Raw genomic sequence first — 17,497 nt, 5'->3', positions numbered from 1 at the left:
TGGACCTCTGAGCCTCGGTTAGCACTGAAGCACTGCTTGCTGCTGACACACTCCGTTGTTACAGACACGAGTAGACGGCCCGCGAGCCTGTTTGTAGACAGTGAGCCGCTTCACTTACAGAACATGCTGGATGTGTTTTGAGAAAAGAAAAGAGAAAGTTCTTCATACATCTGTGTGTCTGATCCTGACCTATTTTTCTTTATTAGATGTGCAGAGGCCTTGCCAAACAGACTGAGCTTAATGACTTCCTACTAGATGTGTCAAAGTAAGAGCTGCACTGAGATCTGCTTCTGTAACTCTCAATGAAAGCTGCTGAAAAGCTGTGAAGTTTGTTTTTACACCATGATCCTAAAATTTGGACATTTTTTCAAGTGTGGCAGCGATTTAACTGCATTCACGACAACACAAGTCCTAAATAAACATTGTGTTCACGCAGTAGGAGTAATAATTATATTTTAACAAACTTATAGTGCACTGCAAACATATTAATACTCCTGAAACTTTTCCACATTTTGTTACATTACAACCACAAACTTGTACATGATGTGTATATTTGATGGATTTTTATGTGACAACAAAAGTCAACCATGATGGTAAAAAATAATTTTGTCTTTGCTTAAAATAAGAAACTCTGGCTGGTGTGCATTTGTTTTTTTGTACTAATACACCAACCTTATGTTGGTGTGTCACATAAAATCCTAATAAAAAGCTCTGAAATTTGTGGCTACAACACAACAAATGTGGATTAGCTTAAGCAGGATTGTAGCGTTTACAATTTTAATGTGAAAGTCAGCACAACTTTGTTTGTTAAAATATCTCAATGTGTTGTTTTCTTTTTGCACAGAACATACTTTGATAACATTGTGGCAATAGATTCTCTACTTGAACATATTATGGTGAGTCTGACTTATGCTTTATCAGTTTTTCTTTACAGCTATATTAGGGAAATTGACTCTATAAAAATATTTATAACCAATAAAATATGATTATTTTGTGGGGAGTTCTTCCTCTAACGTCTCCTCTGGCTAAAATTATTGGTTGGGTGTCATCAGATTGAAACTGTAAAATGATCAACTTTGAATAACCAGCTTATTTCTTCCAACAAAGATTAAACCAGTAGTATGTTAGTCACTAAAACTAAACTGATGATTCCTTGTTGGTTTAACCATCTATAAAATGATGTGCCCCTTCTTTTGCTTTACAGATATATGCAAAAAACCTGGTGAATGCAGACAGATGTGCGCTCTTCCAGGTAGATCACAGCAACAAAGAACTGTACTCCGACCTGTTCGACATCGGGGAGGAGAAGGAAGGCAAACCTGTGTTTAGGAAAACAAAAGAAATAAGGTTTATAACCTTTTCATCCTATACTCTAACTCTGAAGTGGTTTTCAGATTTGTATTTTTATGTTTTAGATTTTATCTTGAAAGACAGATTCCTATACTTAAATCACTAATGTTTTGTGGTAAAAGCAAGTGAGAAAAAAAGTCACTTCATAAATATTGACATCACAACCACAAAGATTAATGTGTTTTTTGGGGTGATTGTGTTATTGACCAACACACTGCAAAAACACAAAATCTTACTATGCATTTTTCTCATATTATAAGTTATAAAATGTTCCACTTGTTCCACTGGCAGATTATTTCACTTATAACTAGTATTTTTTCCATCAGGAATCATTGACAAATTAATTATTGACTTAAAACAGCTCCTATATCTTGTTGAAAGTAACTTACATGTTAGTTTTGAGTTATTTCAAGTGTGGTAAGATATTTACACTAGAAACTAGGCCAAAAAAAACACCTGAAAAGATTTTGTGTTTTTGCAGTATTGTAAAAAAAATATTAACATCACAACCACAAACTTTAATGTACTTTTGGGGTGATTAATGGTCTAGTCAAAATTTAAATATTAAATCCACCTCTAAGTGTGCAAAAAAATGAAAAAATATATAAATTCCTTTTCCTCTTTACGTTTATCCAGTATATTTGCCTTGCTATGTCACATAAAATCTCTGCAAAATATAGTGAATATATCAGTACTTCAAGGAACAGCCTTCAGATAATACCTGACTTTACTGTAGGATATCATCATATTTGTTCACAAATATGCTCTTTAAAATAATGTTTATCCAATAAATGCTTCCACTCTCCCATCTCGTGTCTCTGCAGGTTTTCCATAGACAAAGGAATAGCTGGCCAAGTAGCTCGGACAGGGGAAGTCTTAAATATCCCAGATGCCTATGCAGACCCACGGTTCAACCGGTAAATCACTGCTCTCTTTATCGTCTTATTGTTTAAATATCATTAAGTGGAATGTGTTAGAATCACAAACAAAACCCACTTGTCTAAACCTGTAAGCAACATGAAGTTAAAGGTCAAACTGATGACTTCTCTCTGTGCATGTGCTCTCTGATAGAGAGGTAGACCTCAAAACTGGCTACACCACACGGAACATCCTGTGCATGCCCATTGTGAGCAGGGGGACCGTTATCGGTGTGGTGCAGATGGTGAACAAGCTAAGCGGAAGTGCCTTCACTAACACCGATGAGAACAACTTTAAGATGTTTGCTGTCTTTTGTGCTCTGGCCTTACACTGTGCAAATGTGAGTATCCCACACAAGCTTAAATGTTTTTGATGGAATACCTAAAAATCTCTTGAAGGGATGGGAGATATTGACTTAAAATTTTATGGCAATATTTTGCGGTACTATTGTGATAATGATAAAAATTATGGCAAAAAAAACAATAAAACAACTATTTAATACTTCTTTTTGTAGGTAACTTTATGACTGTAAAAACAGCAAACGCAAATATTGATCACGAAAAATATTCCCATTTGAAACAGGCTTCTCCAGGATGCCACATATTTAAAAAGTGAGATTTTTATCACTAAACTGCCTACAGAAAGCAACTTTATTTAATCATATTTTTAAATTGCCTGATTGCCCACTATCTGTTTGACAATAGCGGGGAAAATAGTAAAAACATTTTTGATAATACCGCTAGTTTTGTTTTTTCTTTAACATCATTAATTGAAATTTATTGTGACGATGATAAAAGAAAATTCTTATCAACAAATTTTTCACAATAAATGATAAACGGTACAATAATCAGTGACAGTCCAGATCGGTGGTTATTGTCAGCTGACCCTCAGCGTTCTCCACTCTTCATGTTTGTTGCAGCTTATGTGCTACTGTGTAATTGTAATTTCCCTCCACATCAAGACTGCAGTTTCTATTTGTAGTTTCCATTACCTCGAAATATGAATAAAAACTGACGATTATCTCTTTCATGAGTAACGCTAAACTCCCAGCCCTTGCATTGTGTGGTCTGTCTATCAAATCGTCCGCTCACCGCGCGACCTGAGTCACTGTCGGCTCCATGTGACATGCTTACGCAGGGAACGGCGTCACAAAGTTGGTCTTAAAATTGATGCGGGATGTTAATATTTTAAGACGAGCGCTCTCTCGCATCCGTCCAGTGACAGGATTTATGTTTGGCTGTGATTTATGCCCCACGTCTCTAGGAAACGTAACTTTGGCCGGCTCCTGATTCGCAGTGATTTACACGGGGCCCGGGCGCCTGTACCTGGCCGCTTCCACCGCCCGTTTGTCTGCACGGGGGGACAGGGACACAAACCAGATGTGGAGGGAGGCCGGGGAAAAAGCCCTCTTTTAGTGAAATTACAGCAGTGACGCATGAAGAGTTTCACATCATGCTCAGGGTTTCTGTGTGATTTACTGCTCTCGAGTGTTCAGCGTGCGTGTTGACATTTTAAAGAGCGATTCCCGCTCTGCGGCCTCGCCGCTGTCTCTCTGCAGATGTACCACAGGATCCGGCACTCTGAATGCATCTACAGAGTGACGATGGAAAAGCTGTCCTATCACAGCATCTGCACGTCAGAGGAGTGGAAGACCCTCACCCAGCTCAACCTTCCTGAACCCATTTACAAAGAAATTGAAACGTGAGTGAATAAAAGTATTCACACCCTTTAAACCTTAAGGATTGTTTTCACGTTGCAACCACACTTTTTGCTGTGTTTTATTTGGAGTTTATGGGATGCAAAATCAAGTAGAGTTGTTGTGAAATGGAAGGGAAAGGATTTCAAATATTTGTACAGATAAATATCTGAAAAGGGTGGCATGCATTAGAAGCTTTGCACATCAAAAAATGGAAATCGTAGCTGGAGATAGGCACCAGCACCTCTCCCGACCCCATTAGGGACAAAGGGTGAACAGAAAATGGATGGATGGATGGATGGATGGAAATGGAAAGCTTTCCAAACAGCTCAAGTTTGGTCAGACTGAGTGTGAACGGAAATGTTCAAGTCTTTCCAGATTGTTAACCATTTTATTGAGGTTTTCTTCTAGTATTGCCCTGCATTTATTTCTCTCTCTGACCAGCTTCCCTGTCTCTGCTTTTAGAAAACAGTATCATAGCATGATGCTGCCACCAACGTATTTCATAATATAGCACGATTCCCTGCAGGTTCTCCAGAAGGCCTGTTAAGTGTTTCTTTGATTAATAGTCTTCTTTATCCAGCATGTCAGTTTATATCAGCACTTTTCAACCTTTATAACAATTAATCTGCCTAATTAAGACTCAATAGAGCCACAAATGTTTTTGGAAAAAGATTTTCCAAAAACACAAATAATTTTAAATATTTTTTAAAAATGTCTACTGTAGGAAATTAATTATTTTTAAAGAACAATAACTTTATTTCTGTTTTTAGGTTTTAAAATAAATAAAGCCATAGAAAAAGAAGATTGATATATTCTACAGGAAGTTATTTGTAGAAACAAAATGCACAAAATGAAGCATGTAGTTGTGAACCTACAGTAAGTACAAGAAAATGGTTCTGAAAAATATTGATGGTACTTTCAGTGTCATTCTCCAATGCAATTGTTCCATGAAGAAAAGTGTCAAAACATGCATTTTTTATTATAGCAATATTCTTAAACATTGGCTTGTTCTTTATCATTTTTAATGAAAGTTATTAAGAACCATCATTGAAAGAGTCACTTGCAGCTCCGGAGTTGAAGGTCGCAAAGTCCTAGTTTAGATGGACGACCAAGTAGAAAACAAAGAAATATTGTATTAGGCTCTTTACATTTTCAGATAACCGTTTGAACAGCTGGATTTCTGAAAGGGACTGAGGAGAACTGCATGCTACACTTTTCAGATTTTTATTACTTCCGCTTCATAATTTTTGGCTACTGTCATATGCATCCCCAGTAGCATACATTAAAGTTTGTGGTTGAAATGTGAAAGTGTGAAAAATAAATATTTTGCAAGCCACTGGATGAAATCCTGATTCTGTGTGTAAGCCAAATGTTTGTGAACAAAATGATGAGAGTTTATGTGCTGATCATGTTATGTCTTCCTCCAGGTTCCAGTTTGACATCAGTCCCTTTGAGGAGATTTGGCCGGCCGTCTTCATCTACATGGTTCACAGCTCCTGTGGAAAGTCCAGGTAATGCCACAGAAGCAGGATGTTGTTAGTCTCTAATTCTCTTGGTAATCGTTTCTTTTTTATTTTCTATATGTGTTCAGCTTTGAGCTGGAGAAGCTCTGCAGATTCACCATGTCAGTGCGGAAAAACTACCGCCGTGTGCCCTACCACAACTGGAAGCACGCGGTCACAGTGGCACACTGCATGTTCGCCATCCTGCAGAAAACCACCGGGATCTTCACAGAGCTAGAGGTTTGTGTCACGCTTGGCTTATTAAAAAAAAGCGCCAATAATTAAGATTAATTCTCAATTGTAGTCGCTTTCGTTTCTTGCCAATGAGCCTCCTTCTTTTGCAGAAGAAGGGTTTGTTGGTAGCCTGCCTGTGTCACGATCTGGACCATCGAGGTTACAGCAACACATACCTGCAGAAGTTTGACCATCCACTGGCTGCTCTGTACTCCACCTCCACCATGGAGCAGCACCACTTCTCCCAGACTGTCTCCATCCTGCAGGTAGAGCTCCTTTACGATACACTCGGTGCACTGTAAATAAGATATCAGTTTATTATAATCAGAATTTATATGAAATTATTTTTGGCTGAAACAATTAATCAGATTAATCGTGATGAATTGATTATGAAATAATTGTCAATTAATTTAGTAATTGGTTAATCACTAACTGGAGTATACAGACTCAAAAGAGCAGTAATTAAGTCAAAACTGTACATACGCATATATACACTGTACAGTTGCATCCAAGATGAAATCAAACCTTCTTTGTCTGCAAATATTTTCTAGCCAAAACTCATTATAGCTTCACCTGGTTCAAATTCTGTAAAAAGAAAATAGTGGCAGACCACAGTACATCAAAGTTGCTATGTTTTTTTTTTCCTTTTGAGCTTTCAACCTGTTTGTTATGGAGCATGTTTGATTTCAAAATGTTGACAGCTTTTTGGAAATCTGAGTCACAAAGTTAAGGTAAGGGTCCACTCTCTTTAGGGGAATATACACAAACATCAGACATAGGTATTTTAGTAATGCTAACCATGCTAAAAGCTAATTTGAGATGCAATAAATACAGAATTATTTTTGTCACATTGGCTTAATCGCATCTTGACAAAAAGTCTGGGGACAAAAGGATTTTCTGTGTCTTTTTATATAAAAATCCTGAAGAAGAAAAGACAGTCAGAGCAAGAAAAACAAGAACTCAGAAATAAGCATCAAAATTCTAACGGAGACATTTCTACTTCTTGCACATCTTTACCACAGGTGGCAATAATTTTGGAGATTGCTGTTTGGTTGTGGTCCTGCAAAAGAGATGCTCTCGTACTGGACCAAAGAGCATAGGTCATTTCACATTTGCATCCATAACCTTTGACCTTTCACTGATTTTCTTTCATTGAATCACTTTTGAAGGGTTGGGCAACTCTTTGATCATACCAATTATCAATTTGGTATTTCTCCCCAATTTCTCTTGTCTTTGTTTTTTGTTTTTTTTTGGAGCAGCTGATTTGATAAAAAGGTGATTAACAGTCCGCTACGAAGATCTTCATTTTGAACGCTCAATGATCCGCTGGTTGGGGCTTAGATGAACCTTTGATTAAAACTTGTTGCAGTGTAGCTGAGCTGAACGCCTCATAAGTGGAGCTTTTGCTTTTTTATTGATCTCTTTGTTTTTCATAGCTGGAAGGGCACAATATTTTCTCCAACCTGAATTCCAGCGAGTACGAGCAGGTGCTGGAGATCATCCGGAAGGCCATCATCGCCACCGACCTCGCCCTCTACTTCAACAACCACCAGCAGCTGACAGAGCTCCTGACCGCCCGTGGTCTGGACCTGAACAACCATTCGCACAGGTCAGGACGCCAGTCGCAGAAAAAGCGTCCTTAAAAGCTGCTTTCGTTTCCTGCATGGATATAACAAGGCTCTGCTCCCCTCCAGGGACCGTGTGATTGGTCTGATGATGACAGCATGTGACCTGTGTTCTGTTACCAAGCGGTGGCAAGTCACACGACTCACAGCTAACGACATCTATGCTGAGTTCTGGGCTGAGGTACAGTGGGATACTGTTTGAGCTCAAAAAGTTTCAGTGTCACGATCATGCCTCCAGTTTTAACAGTCAGGCCTCTATTCTTGCTTGTAAATAGTGCTGCAACTTTGCATGTCCTACAACCCCAATCACCCAAAATAGAACTGTCAGGTGGTCAGGAGGTTTACCGCAGTATGCACAAAATAAAAGGTATCTTGTTGTTTTGTTCCTCTGCAGGGAGATGAAATGAAGAAGATCGGAATTCAGCCGATCCCTATGATGGACAGAGACAAGAAGGACGAGGTTCCCCAGGGCCAAGTAAGACCAGCACAGAATATGTGTGTGCTGTACGCCACACACACACAAACAGAGAGAAAGAAGAGACATGCATGCTCTGGTGGGAACTTAGTCTGTAAACATAAGACTGTGGAGAGAGGAAAGCACAAATGGCAGAGGCGGAACAGGATTAACATACTATTTTAAGAAAATAGTTGCAGACCATATTTGAATTTGGGTTTTTGTTGGCATTAAAGGGACAATTTGAAAAATAAATAGAACTTTAAAACTTTTAGACTGAATATTTATGGACAAAACTTCCCACACTTAGACATTTCAGAACAGATAGCTGTAGTCACTAATAACACAAAGGGCAGAATCTGCAGATTCTTTACAAATCTTTGTGTCGAATGGTGGCAATATGTGTACTGTCATTCACCATAATAGGCAAAAATTAATTTTTGAAGAACCCCCACTCTTGGCTTGATCAATTAATTTTGCACCTAAGTTAAATCAGAGAGTAATCCTGTGAACCTTTACAGGATTATTAAAGTAATCCACAAAATATTCACACAAGTTGTTTACAGCAGTTCTAGTCAGAATATAATTGTATACTCTTCACTCTAATTACACAACTTGACTGATGCATCACTCAGATATTTTGTGGCCAAATTGTATAAAGCGTCTGACCTGTCAAGGCCCTAATTTTATATCCCAACTCCTCGTTAAGAAATATAGGTACTGTTTTATTTTTATTTGAACTTTCTTAACCTATATACAATTGTTGCAATTGTTCAGCTAAAACATACAACAGTGATTTAGGTCTACACTAGGAAAATAAAAATAATAAAATTGCTTTAATAAAGTCATGATATTACGACAATAAAGTTTCAATATTATGACTTTATTCTCAAAATATTCTGACTTTATCTTTATATTATTACAACTTTATTCTCATATTATTATGACTTTATTCTCATAATTTTATTTTTTATTACTATTGCCTTGATACTCCATTGTAAAAACCACAGAGAAGCAGGGAGGCCTATTGTTCCCCCTAATGCCTGTTGAAACATATTTGACATGTACTTATTAGAATATCAGAAGCACTTTGTTGCCTTCTACTGGTCAGAATTGTACCCATTTAAAGCTTAATTTTCCTCATTTGCACACTAAATACGCAAGCTTAGATCTACTGTTTCTGCTATAGTCATATTAATAATCAACTTAATTTAGAGTCAAATAATTAAATCTTTCTAAGTGTTTAATCTTATTTACTTCTTTACAAGACATAAATAGCCTTGTAAGTTTTGCTCACCTCAAAAAGAAGGGCACAAGACATTTTAATATTTCTGAGGAAAAGCCATATTTGTTTAATTGCTGAATCATTTATTAAGTTTTCAGATTTAGCCATGGGTGCAGTTTCTCTTTCCTTCATTATAAATAGGCTCAACAATGCAGAGATGACAGAGTAACTTGTTGCTTGGCATAAAGTCATCAAACTGTTCCTGAAGCTTGTTGTAGAAAAGCAACACATAAGTTGTTTTCTCTTTTGTTTTGAAGGTGGGATTCTACAACAGTGTGGCAATTCCATGCTACACGACACTTTCAGAGCTTTTCCCTCCATCTCATCCACTCCTAAATGCCTGCAAGTAAGTTTTTCTTTCTTTTTTATGAGCTACTTTTGATGGAATGAGCTATATTTAGGAGTGAAAGAATTTCAAAAACCAGCAGTCAGGACCTTTCATTAAACAATATTGTCTTTCTGAGAGAGATTATAGGTAATTGATCCATCACATTAGATTAAACCTGTTAAGGAGTATGAGCACTATAAAAATGCACATTCTGAGCATTCTAAGTAAGCCAGCTGCTTTATCTCAACTTAATGCCTCAACTTTTATAATACCCATAAGAAAAAACAAAACTGTCATTCCTCCCACCGTGATGCACTGGCTTGTCTGCTGCAGTTCTCCTCTTCAAGTTCAAAAAGCGCGTAAAGAATGTATTTACGGCTGTTATTACTGCTTTTCAAACAGGGTCGAGTTGCACATTCGCTCGCCCTTCTGCTGCTGTTTTAAAATGTGTCCTTGAGCTGCGGGGAATGCAAACAAAGTGAGCAGTGTAATGTTTAAGCCCCGGCTGTACGTCAGCACCCGGCTCTGGGTGGGCAGCGGGCCTAGACCCCACGGAGCCCTGCAGCTCATGCTGGTATCTGCCAAAGAAGTGCAGACTGCATCAGGCCGGCTGGTCAAGAAGGATGGCAGCGGACGGCTGTGATGCTTCTTACACGCATCCATCAGGATGGATTAATGGAGGGGTAGTCTTCATTACGGATCCGCTAGTTGGCATGATTAATGATTTACAGTGGTGCTAACTGTGCTAATGCTATTTGAAGAAGTTCAGGAAAGGTTTAAGATTATTTTTGCATTATGGTAGTGCATGATCATGCTTTGTTAATAGGCATTAATTTGATATTCATGTACTTAAAACTTTTTTACAACTTTTCAGTTTACAACCACTAAATTTAATGTATTCTATTAAATTTTTATGTGATACACCAACCTTAAACATAATTTGGTGAAGTGGATGGAAAAGAAGACATTTTTTAATAAATATTAAGTATTAACTTTGTAGAACCAGCTTTGACTGTAATAACAGCTGCCAGTCTATTGGTTTATGTCTTCCACAGCTTTTCACATCTACAGACTGAAATCCTTCTTAGCTAAATAACTGAAGCTCAGTCAGCTTGAATGAGGGAGAGCATTCATTTTTAACTTTCATAACAGAATTTCAGTTGGATTTCGGTCTGGACTTGGACTGGGCCATTGTAGCATGAATATTCTTTGAGCTAAACCATTTTCTGGCTGTAGGTTTGTGGTTGTTGTCCGTCTGAAATATATGTGTAGGGGTGTCAGAGTAAAAAGGGGTAATTAGGAATGCATCCCACACTTTCCAGATGTTATTTAAATTCAAATCCAAAAATACTTTATTGATCCCAAGGGGAAATAAAATGTTGCTGTAGCTCATGTTAATTCAAGCTTCTTCACAGAGTTGTTGTAGATGGCGATGGCTGTGGATAAGAAGGATCTTATGTAGCAGCCTGTATTACAGCAAATGTGAAGAAGCATCTGACTGAAGACACTCTGTTTATCTATGACAGTATATATATTTATATGTAATTCCATCCTCTTGCAATTGTATGCTAGTTTCTGTCATAAAAATCCAGATAAAATACATTGAAATACAGTGTAAAATGATTAGAGAGGTATTAATAGTTTTCTAAAGCAGACTAAAATGGGTTTTCTTTGCTCTGGTCCCTTTTTGTTTTCAGGGAGAACCTGAATCATTGGGAGCAGATAGTTCGTGGGGAGGTGGAGGATGTTCTGCCCACCCGGCCCAGTGAATCAGGCCCCGTCAAGGTGGACAACTGACTACCAAAGGGGTCTCTGACCCAACAAAGAAACATACGAACTGAATCCTGCCACGGTCCTGGACATTTCACGAGGGAGAGTGGGGACGGGGTGGAGGAAGGGAGGAACCACAGCCTGCGTCTGCAGGAGTTTGACGCGCTGAAAGCGGCTTGACTTTTGAAAAACACACAGTTACCTCATTGGGTGACGGAGGTGTCCACACTGACGGTTTCACCGATCCCAGAGACTGACAGACAACAGTCGGGGAGGGATCTCAGTCCATCACCCTGCGTCTTCTCAGCTTGGGAAATCCTATTTGATAGAACGGCCTTTGAGTTCTTTCCTGTATTTTATTTTTGCTTTTTGTTATTGTTGTAATTTTTTTTTTTTTTGCTTTTTCTTGTCATTTTCCTTAATTTGAACTGTTCCTGTTATGGTCTTGTATTTGAAGAGGCCTTACTCTAGACCTTCAACAGGCTAGGATATGTGAATTTTGCTTTTCAGTTCAGGCTCCTTTGAGATGGTACTTTTTGCCTTCTGTGTTGAGTTTATTGCACGCGCACTACTTCAGCAAGTTATTCCCAGAGACAGGAGGAATGTCTAGAGCAGATGTCTGGTGTAGCGACACCTTATTCAGAAGGCGGACATCAGAATGTGTTTGCAATTACTTTATTTTTTTTCTTTTTTAGCAAATATCCTTTGCAGTACTTGAATAAACACAACCTGTTCTATGCGGAGATTGCAGAAATCCCCTAGAAACATGGATGAACTGTGATGTTGACGTTGGTGAACAGTCATGAGAGAGTCACATTGTTTAAAGTCTGAGGTGGTCCCTGCAGCTTCTCACCCCTCAGCATTTAGGAACCAGCTGCACCAACATCGCTCTGATCACCAGGATCCAAACCCTGCTCGTTTATTTTAAGCCAAGACTGCATAATCCATAATTGTACTCCCTTCTCCTTTACCGCATCATAAATTACACTTGTGTTCAAACTAAAAGCAGTGTGTTAAAAAAAGTGACTGACTCTCTAAATTTCTTATAGCTTTTCCCCCCTCCATACAAGCAAATTCATTGGGAACATTGTGTATTTAATTTAGAATCAAAATATGCAGAAAACGTACCAAATTTAGAGTCATTTTACAGAAACAGACAGAAAGAAGAACCATTAAAACAAATTATTTTCTCTATTATTCTTTTCTAGATTGAACACGCTTAAAGGTTTAGATTTTTCTGATATTTAGCTGTGCTTCCATTGTTTCTGAGAACTTCTTTACATCTACATATGTTGCATGGAGCCGACCCACTTCTACCACCTGTGAACAGGTACTCCAATTAGGCCACATTCCTCAGTTTTGCACATTTGATGTCACTCAATGAGTTTTCCATCAGATGAAGTTCCCAGGTTTTGGACTGTTGGTTAAAAATCCAAATGCTGCCCAGTTAGAGCTGTTTTTGTAGTTGTTGTCTTGTTAACGTTTTACCTCCTGGCTTTATTTAAATTGCAAACTAATTGTAAAATATATAAAATTCTGTTATTTGTGTCAAAGAGATTCTAAATTAAATAGAGATTATTAGTTTGAATGTAGTCTTTGCAATGGATTGAAATGTTTTTAATATGCAGATTGGTAGCCTGGTAAAAGCTGGCTGGAGGCGTGGAATCCGTTTTTAAATTTTACCCAATTGCTAATGTTTGCCAGTTCTACGCTATGAAGCTTACCAGAAATTGCCTGCAAATTAACTTCGTACCTGCAAGAGAGAAGAGCCGATCCGAACAAAGCGGCTGTTAATGTTAATTCAATATTTGGGAGCTTGAGCAAACAAACTGGACAACTTTGTTCCTCCACTGCCATTGCTAGAACTTCAATTCTAAAACAGTGCAGAAATTCAACATAATCATTAACAACTTATCTTTCTGTTCACTGATTGGCCCGTCCAAAGATAAGTAAAACTTTTTGGACATAAAAGTCTTGCTGGTTGAAATTTTACCGGGTTGATGTTTTTAAGCTGATACACTGATATAACATTATTATGTCATAATGCCTGAGTCACCATGCTTTACAGTGTACTGAATCTCTTGAATTCATCTTCAGGAAAAACGTCCACTCTCTCCACAACCTGAAAGAACAATCTTCATTTCATTAGTCCATAAAATGCTGCACCGTTTTTCTTTGGGTCAGTCAGTGTGTTCTTTGGGAAATTGTAACCTCTCCGGCATACTACCTGAGCGAAGTTGCCCCTTCACCTTCTTCAGATGAAGCAAAATATGGTGTCAAACGTTTATGCAGCAAAAAGTTTCGTTTGCGTTGTTGTCATTTTTAAGATCTAAAAAAAAAACTTTTCCAGCAATCAACCTGCCCCTCACACCCTCCACATTAACAGAATCAAACAAAAATGATATAAATTAATTGCGTGTTGGTGTTATGTTCCTGCTGGTTTCTATAGCTAAAACTTTAGAAGCACAGATGGACACCAAATTTGTGTTATTTTGTAAATGTAGGGATTGCGGGGGACTGGTTGACCTGAAACATTTATTAATATCTTTAAAATTATAGCAGCACATATAAAACATTTTGCTGCACAAACGTTTGTCACCAATTTTGTTTAATTAGACAAAGGTAGAGCTAGGGCGGCCTTCTTCACTCAGGTTAGCATATGCCACTTTGCTGAAATATTAGCCTCAGTAGCCACCTTGTAATTGTTCTCACAGGTAACGGACGACCTTTTCGATCACACTGCAGCTGATCAGTCAGCTTGCTCATGAATCATTGCTTTTTTGGCTTTTCTTTGATCCATTGGACTGGTAGTTTCCTCATTTTCAACTATATTTCTTGTTTTGTTTTCAATTTTAAAACATTTGAAAAAACGTTTTAACCAAACTATGTCGTTCTTAATTTTTGGACGTTTTTGAATGATCACAGTTCTTTACACTCACTTTAATTTTGAACATGTTATCAAACACAATGCATGTCTGTTGATGTTGTTGCTCTCCTACACCCAGTACTACATTATTTGCCATGTAGAAATATAATTTCTACCAGAAACGAGGAGAGATCTCATTAAGGGATTATGTACTGCTGTTATTTTGAACACAACTGTATTTCACCTCACAAAACACATAAACAATCATTCTATTCTTTTAAACGGACATGCAGGAATAACTCCAAACAATCACAAACACCATTAAAGGCTTCATATGATTTCAACAAAGTTAAATCATGTCTCTGGGATTGTAACTCATGAGTGTTGTTTGAATTTTTGCCACTGTGTGACACACAGGCTGTAGAAAGAAATAACTAATTTTCCTAAATCAAACTAGAAGATACGTTTGGACTCTTAAATAAGTTTCCAAGATCTTCCAAGAGACAAACTGTTTTGTCCTCATTCATTTTTCAGACTCAAGTGTCTGCTCAACTCTTTCATGTTGTTGTTTTTGGTTTGTTTGTTTTGTTATTGTCCAACTGGTTCTGCAGCCCCCCTGAGTGTGGTGAATGTATCAGTTTGATGAATGTCCTCATTGGTTGCAGATTCTGGGTGTCGCTGCGTGGGTTCATATGCACCATCAGTTTCCTCCACATGATCCATCTTACTGTCTTACTTTTCAGAGTTGCTTCCAGTAAGCTTCAACCAAGAGCAACAATTAGCATGCACCTTACCTGAAGTGATATATATATATTTATATATACTGACTTTTCATTTGCCGAAATAGGTGAGTAGTGTGTACAATCTAGGAAGAGATGTAAGCTCTGATGGTGCTAAATGGAACGGCAGTCGTGCACTTTCTTACTAGGTTTGTGTGTGTGTTCGTGTGTGTGTGTGTGAACGCTTTCCTCCTTTAATCACTCCAACTCCACCAGACAACATTATAAAGTCACTGCACTGTCCCTCCTCCTTTTCAGCACCAGTTATATCCCATTGTCTGCACTATGTTTAGCTTATGATCTTTATCATCATCCTTATTATTATTATTATTATTATTATTATTATGATATGTCTATTGTTATTTTCTTAATTAGATTTAAATTTAAATTAACTTATATTTTTTATACAAAGAAGAATAATGTTTGCCTTTTTGTTTTGTACAAAGTAAACATTAAGATAAATTAAACAGTCTAGACATGTTACTGTTACCCAGAATAACTGAGGAATGTCTCAACTGTAAATGTAAGAGCCGTAGCCCAAATGACTTTTATTAAATACATCTTTGAAAAGAAATGTCTCTGTTGCAGATCTTTTTTTTTACTTTATGTTCTTCTCACTGCATAGTTTATTTAATAACTGAGCAGTAAATTAAGACAATGTGTAGGACTATTTAATCTTGGTTGTTCATTGTATTCTGTTTGCTGTGACTGGATGAATTTACATTATTTTCAAGAGGTCCAATGCTCTGTTTTATGTAATCTTTCTCAGTACAATTTGAGGCTTCTCTAATCAATGAAAGCAGCATCTGAAAATAGAAAAGCATGAGGCACAACTGCATACTTATAAAAGCATGACTGTCTTAATTTTGTATTCTATAAATCTGGTCCTTAAGACAGTGGTGAAAGGAAAGCCACAAAAAATCTTGTGTGAAGACATGTTGGGAGTTTTGCAGATATGTAAAAGAAGGTCATCACTGAACATAGCAGTGAAAATATCAACCCCTATCTGAGATATAGTGGCAGTTGCATTATGCTGTGGGAATGCTTTTTGATGGAAAGAAGGTCTGAATTAGGGTTATAATTAGGCTTGTATGGAGGGTTATAAGGAGGATTCTAAGAAGGATTTGGAAAGAGTGAGTTAGGGTTGGAATTAAAGTTGGAGTTAGGGTATGAAGGAGGGTTGGAAGGAGAGTCTGAATTATTATTGGAATTAGGTTTGCAAGGCACGTTACAAGGACAAGGAGAGTCTGAATTACGGTTGAAAGGAGGATTACAAAGAGGGTCTGAATTAAGGTTGTAATCCAGACCCTCTTCAGTCTGGATTGTTATAAGAAGGGTTTGGAAGGAGGAGTGAATAAGGGGGTGAAATTAGGGTGGATGGAGAGTTTCAATAAGGTTATGAAGAGGGTTGGAAGGAGAGTCTTAATTATGGTTGGAGTTAGGTTTAGAACGAGGGTTGGAAGAAGATTGGAAGGAAGATTGGAATTAGGGTTGGAGTTAGGGTTACTAAAAGGGTTATAATTAGCATTATATTTAGGATTGTAATGAGAGTTATAAGGAGTGAATTAGTGTTGTATTGAGGATTGTAAGAAGGTCGATTGAGGGTTGGAAGTATGGCTGGATGAAGGAGTGAATTAGTGTTGTAGTTAGGGTTGGAAGGAGGGTTTTAAGCAGCATCTGAATCATTGTTCTAGTCCTGGAGGTAATGTTTTTATGCGCCTCTTTATGATTGTATCTTATGTCATTCCTGTTTTTTGCTTTAGACCAAATGAGCTAATTTCCTTGCTTGTTTTAATGCTTTCTTGAATAACAGACAATATCAAGTCCTAAAGAGTAATTTAAGCTAAACCTGACCAACTGCAGGCTCAACAAGTTTCTTAGGTCAGCATTTTAATTTATCGAATGCATTTCTTTTTTGTTTTACATTTTGTTTGAAATTAGACCTCGTAGGTTAGTATCAGTACTCCATCCATCCATCCATCCATCCAGCTATTAATAAATCCAAAAAATACAATTCAAAATGACATGTGTATTACAGAAAGATTTGTTATTTTTGAAGTAAATGATTGTTTTAACCTGGATTTTCCAATTCCAACGCAAAATGACTTTGATCTTAACTTTACTTTTTAATGGTTTATATACACTAAATTATATTAGATGATAGAAAAATTCACAGAAAACACTAACTCACTGTATGATGCATTTCACTGGAGCCGAAATCTCTGTCTCTCCATGTTCAGCCTTTGCCATCTGCTTTCCTATTCTGCTCACTCCAGGCACTGAGGCCTTTTTTCCTTTCTCCTCCTCTTCCTCCATCCCCTTCTCCCCACTTTAAGTGACCCGTAAGACTTTCACACAAAAATCCACTTATTGTAAATAACCAAATCAAGAAGGTATTTTAATGCATTTGGGAGATTTTATAGTAATCAAATTTTTCCTGTAAGATAGGTTTACACAATTTGTCTGGTAAATATTGAATTTTAACAGTTTGAAGGAAATGTAATTTAACAGCAAAAATAAGGACCAATGGAGGACGTTTGTTGAAGTTCACAGCTTCTATGTTTAGGTGATTGTAGAGAACACATCTGGTATTCTGGTGGTCTAGACAGCTCCGCTACTGCTGACTAAATTAATAACACTCAGACACAACAATTTATAAACCGGTTACACCTGGGATTTAAATTAGT

General features: G+C 37.5%; 1 protein-coding gene across 7 annotated transcripts in view; it reads left to right on the top strand.

Moving 5' to 3' along the window:
• pde10a (phosphodiesterase 10A) overlaps positions 1-15,384 on the top strand; it is an 85,339-nt gene extending 69,955 nt beyond the window's left edge. For 5 of the 7 annotated variants that reach the window (XM_032552578.1, XM_032552576.1, XM_032552579.1 and 2 more), the window contains 14 exons: positions 207-265; positions 845-896; positions 1,205-1,347; positions 2,175-2,267; positions 2,422-2,608; positions 3,827-3,969; positions 5,395-5,478; positions 5,559-5,709; positions 5,814-5,969; positions 7,140-7,312; positions 7,398-7,509; positions 7,723-7,803; positions 9,325-9,413; positions 11,093-15,384. In XM_032552578.1, coding sequence (XP_032408469.1) covers positions 207-265; positions 845-896; positions 1,205-1,347; positions 2,175-2,267; positions 2,422-2,608; positions 3,827-3,969; positions 5,395-5,478; positions 5,559-5,709; positions 5,814-5,969; positions 7,140-7,312; positions 7,398-7,509; positions 7,723-7,803; positions 9,325-9,413; positions 11,093-11,192 — 1,623 coding nt within the window. In that variant the 3' untranslated portion in view covers positions 11,193-15,384. The other 2 variants (XM_032552577.1, XM_032552582.1) reach the window with 2 other exon arrangements.
• Positions 15,385-17,497: the final 2,113 nt, after the last annotated feature.

Source organism: Xiphophorus hellerii, chromosome 22, assembly GCF_003331165.1.
Source record: "Xiphophorus hellerii strain 12219 chromosome 22, Xiphophorus_hellerii-4.1, whole genome shotgun sequence".
NCBI classification, from domain to species: Eukaryota; Metazoa; Chordata; class Actinopteri; order Cyprinodontiformes; family Poeciliidae; genus Xiphophorus; species Xiphophorus hellerii.
Note: the sequence above shows the minus strand (reverse complement) of the source record. Positions and strands in the feature narration are given on the sequence as shown.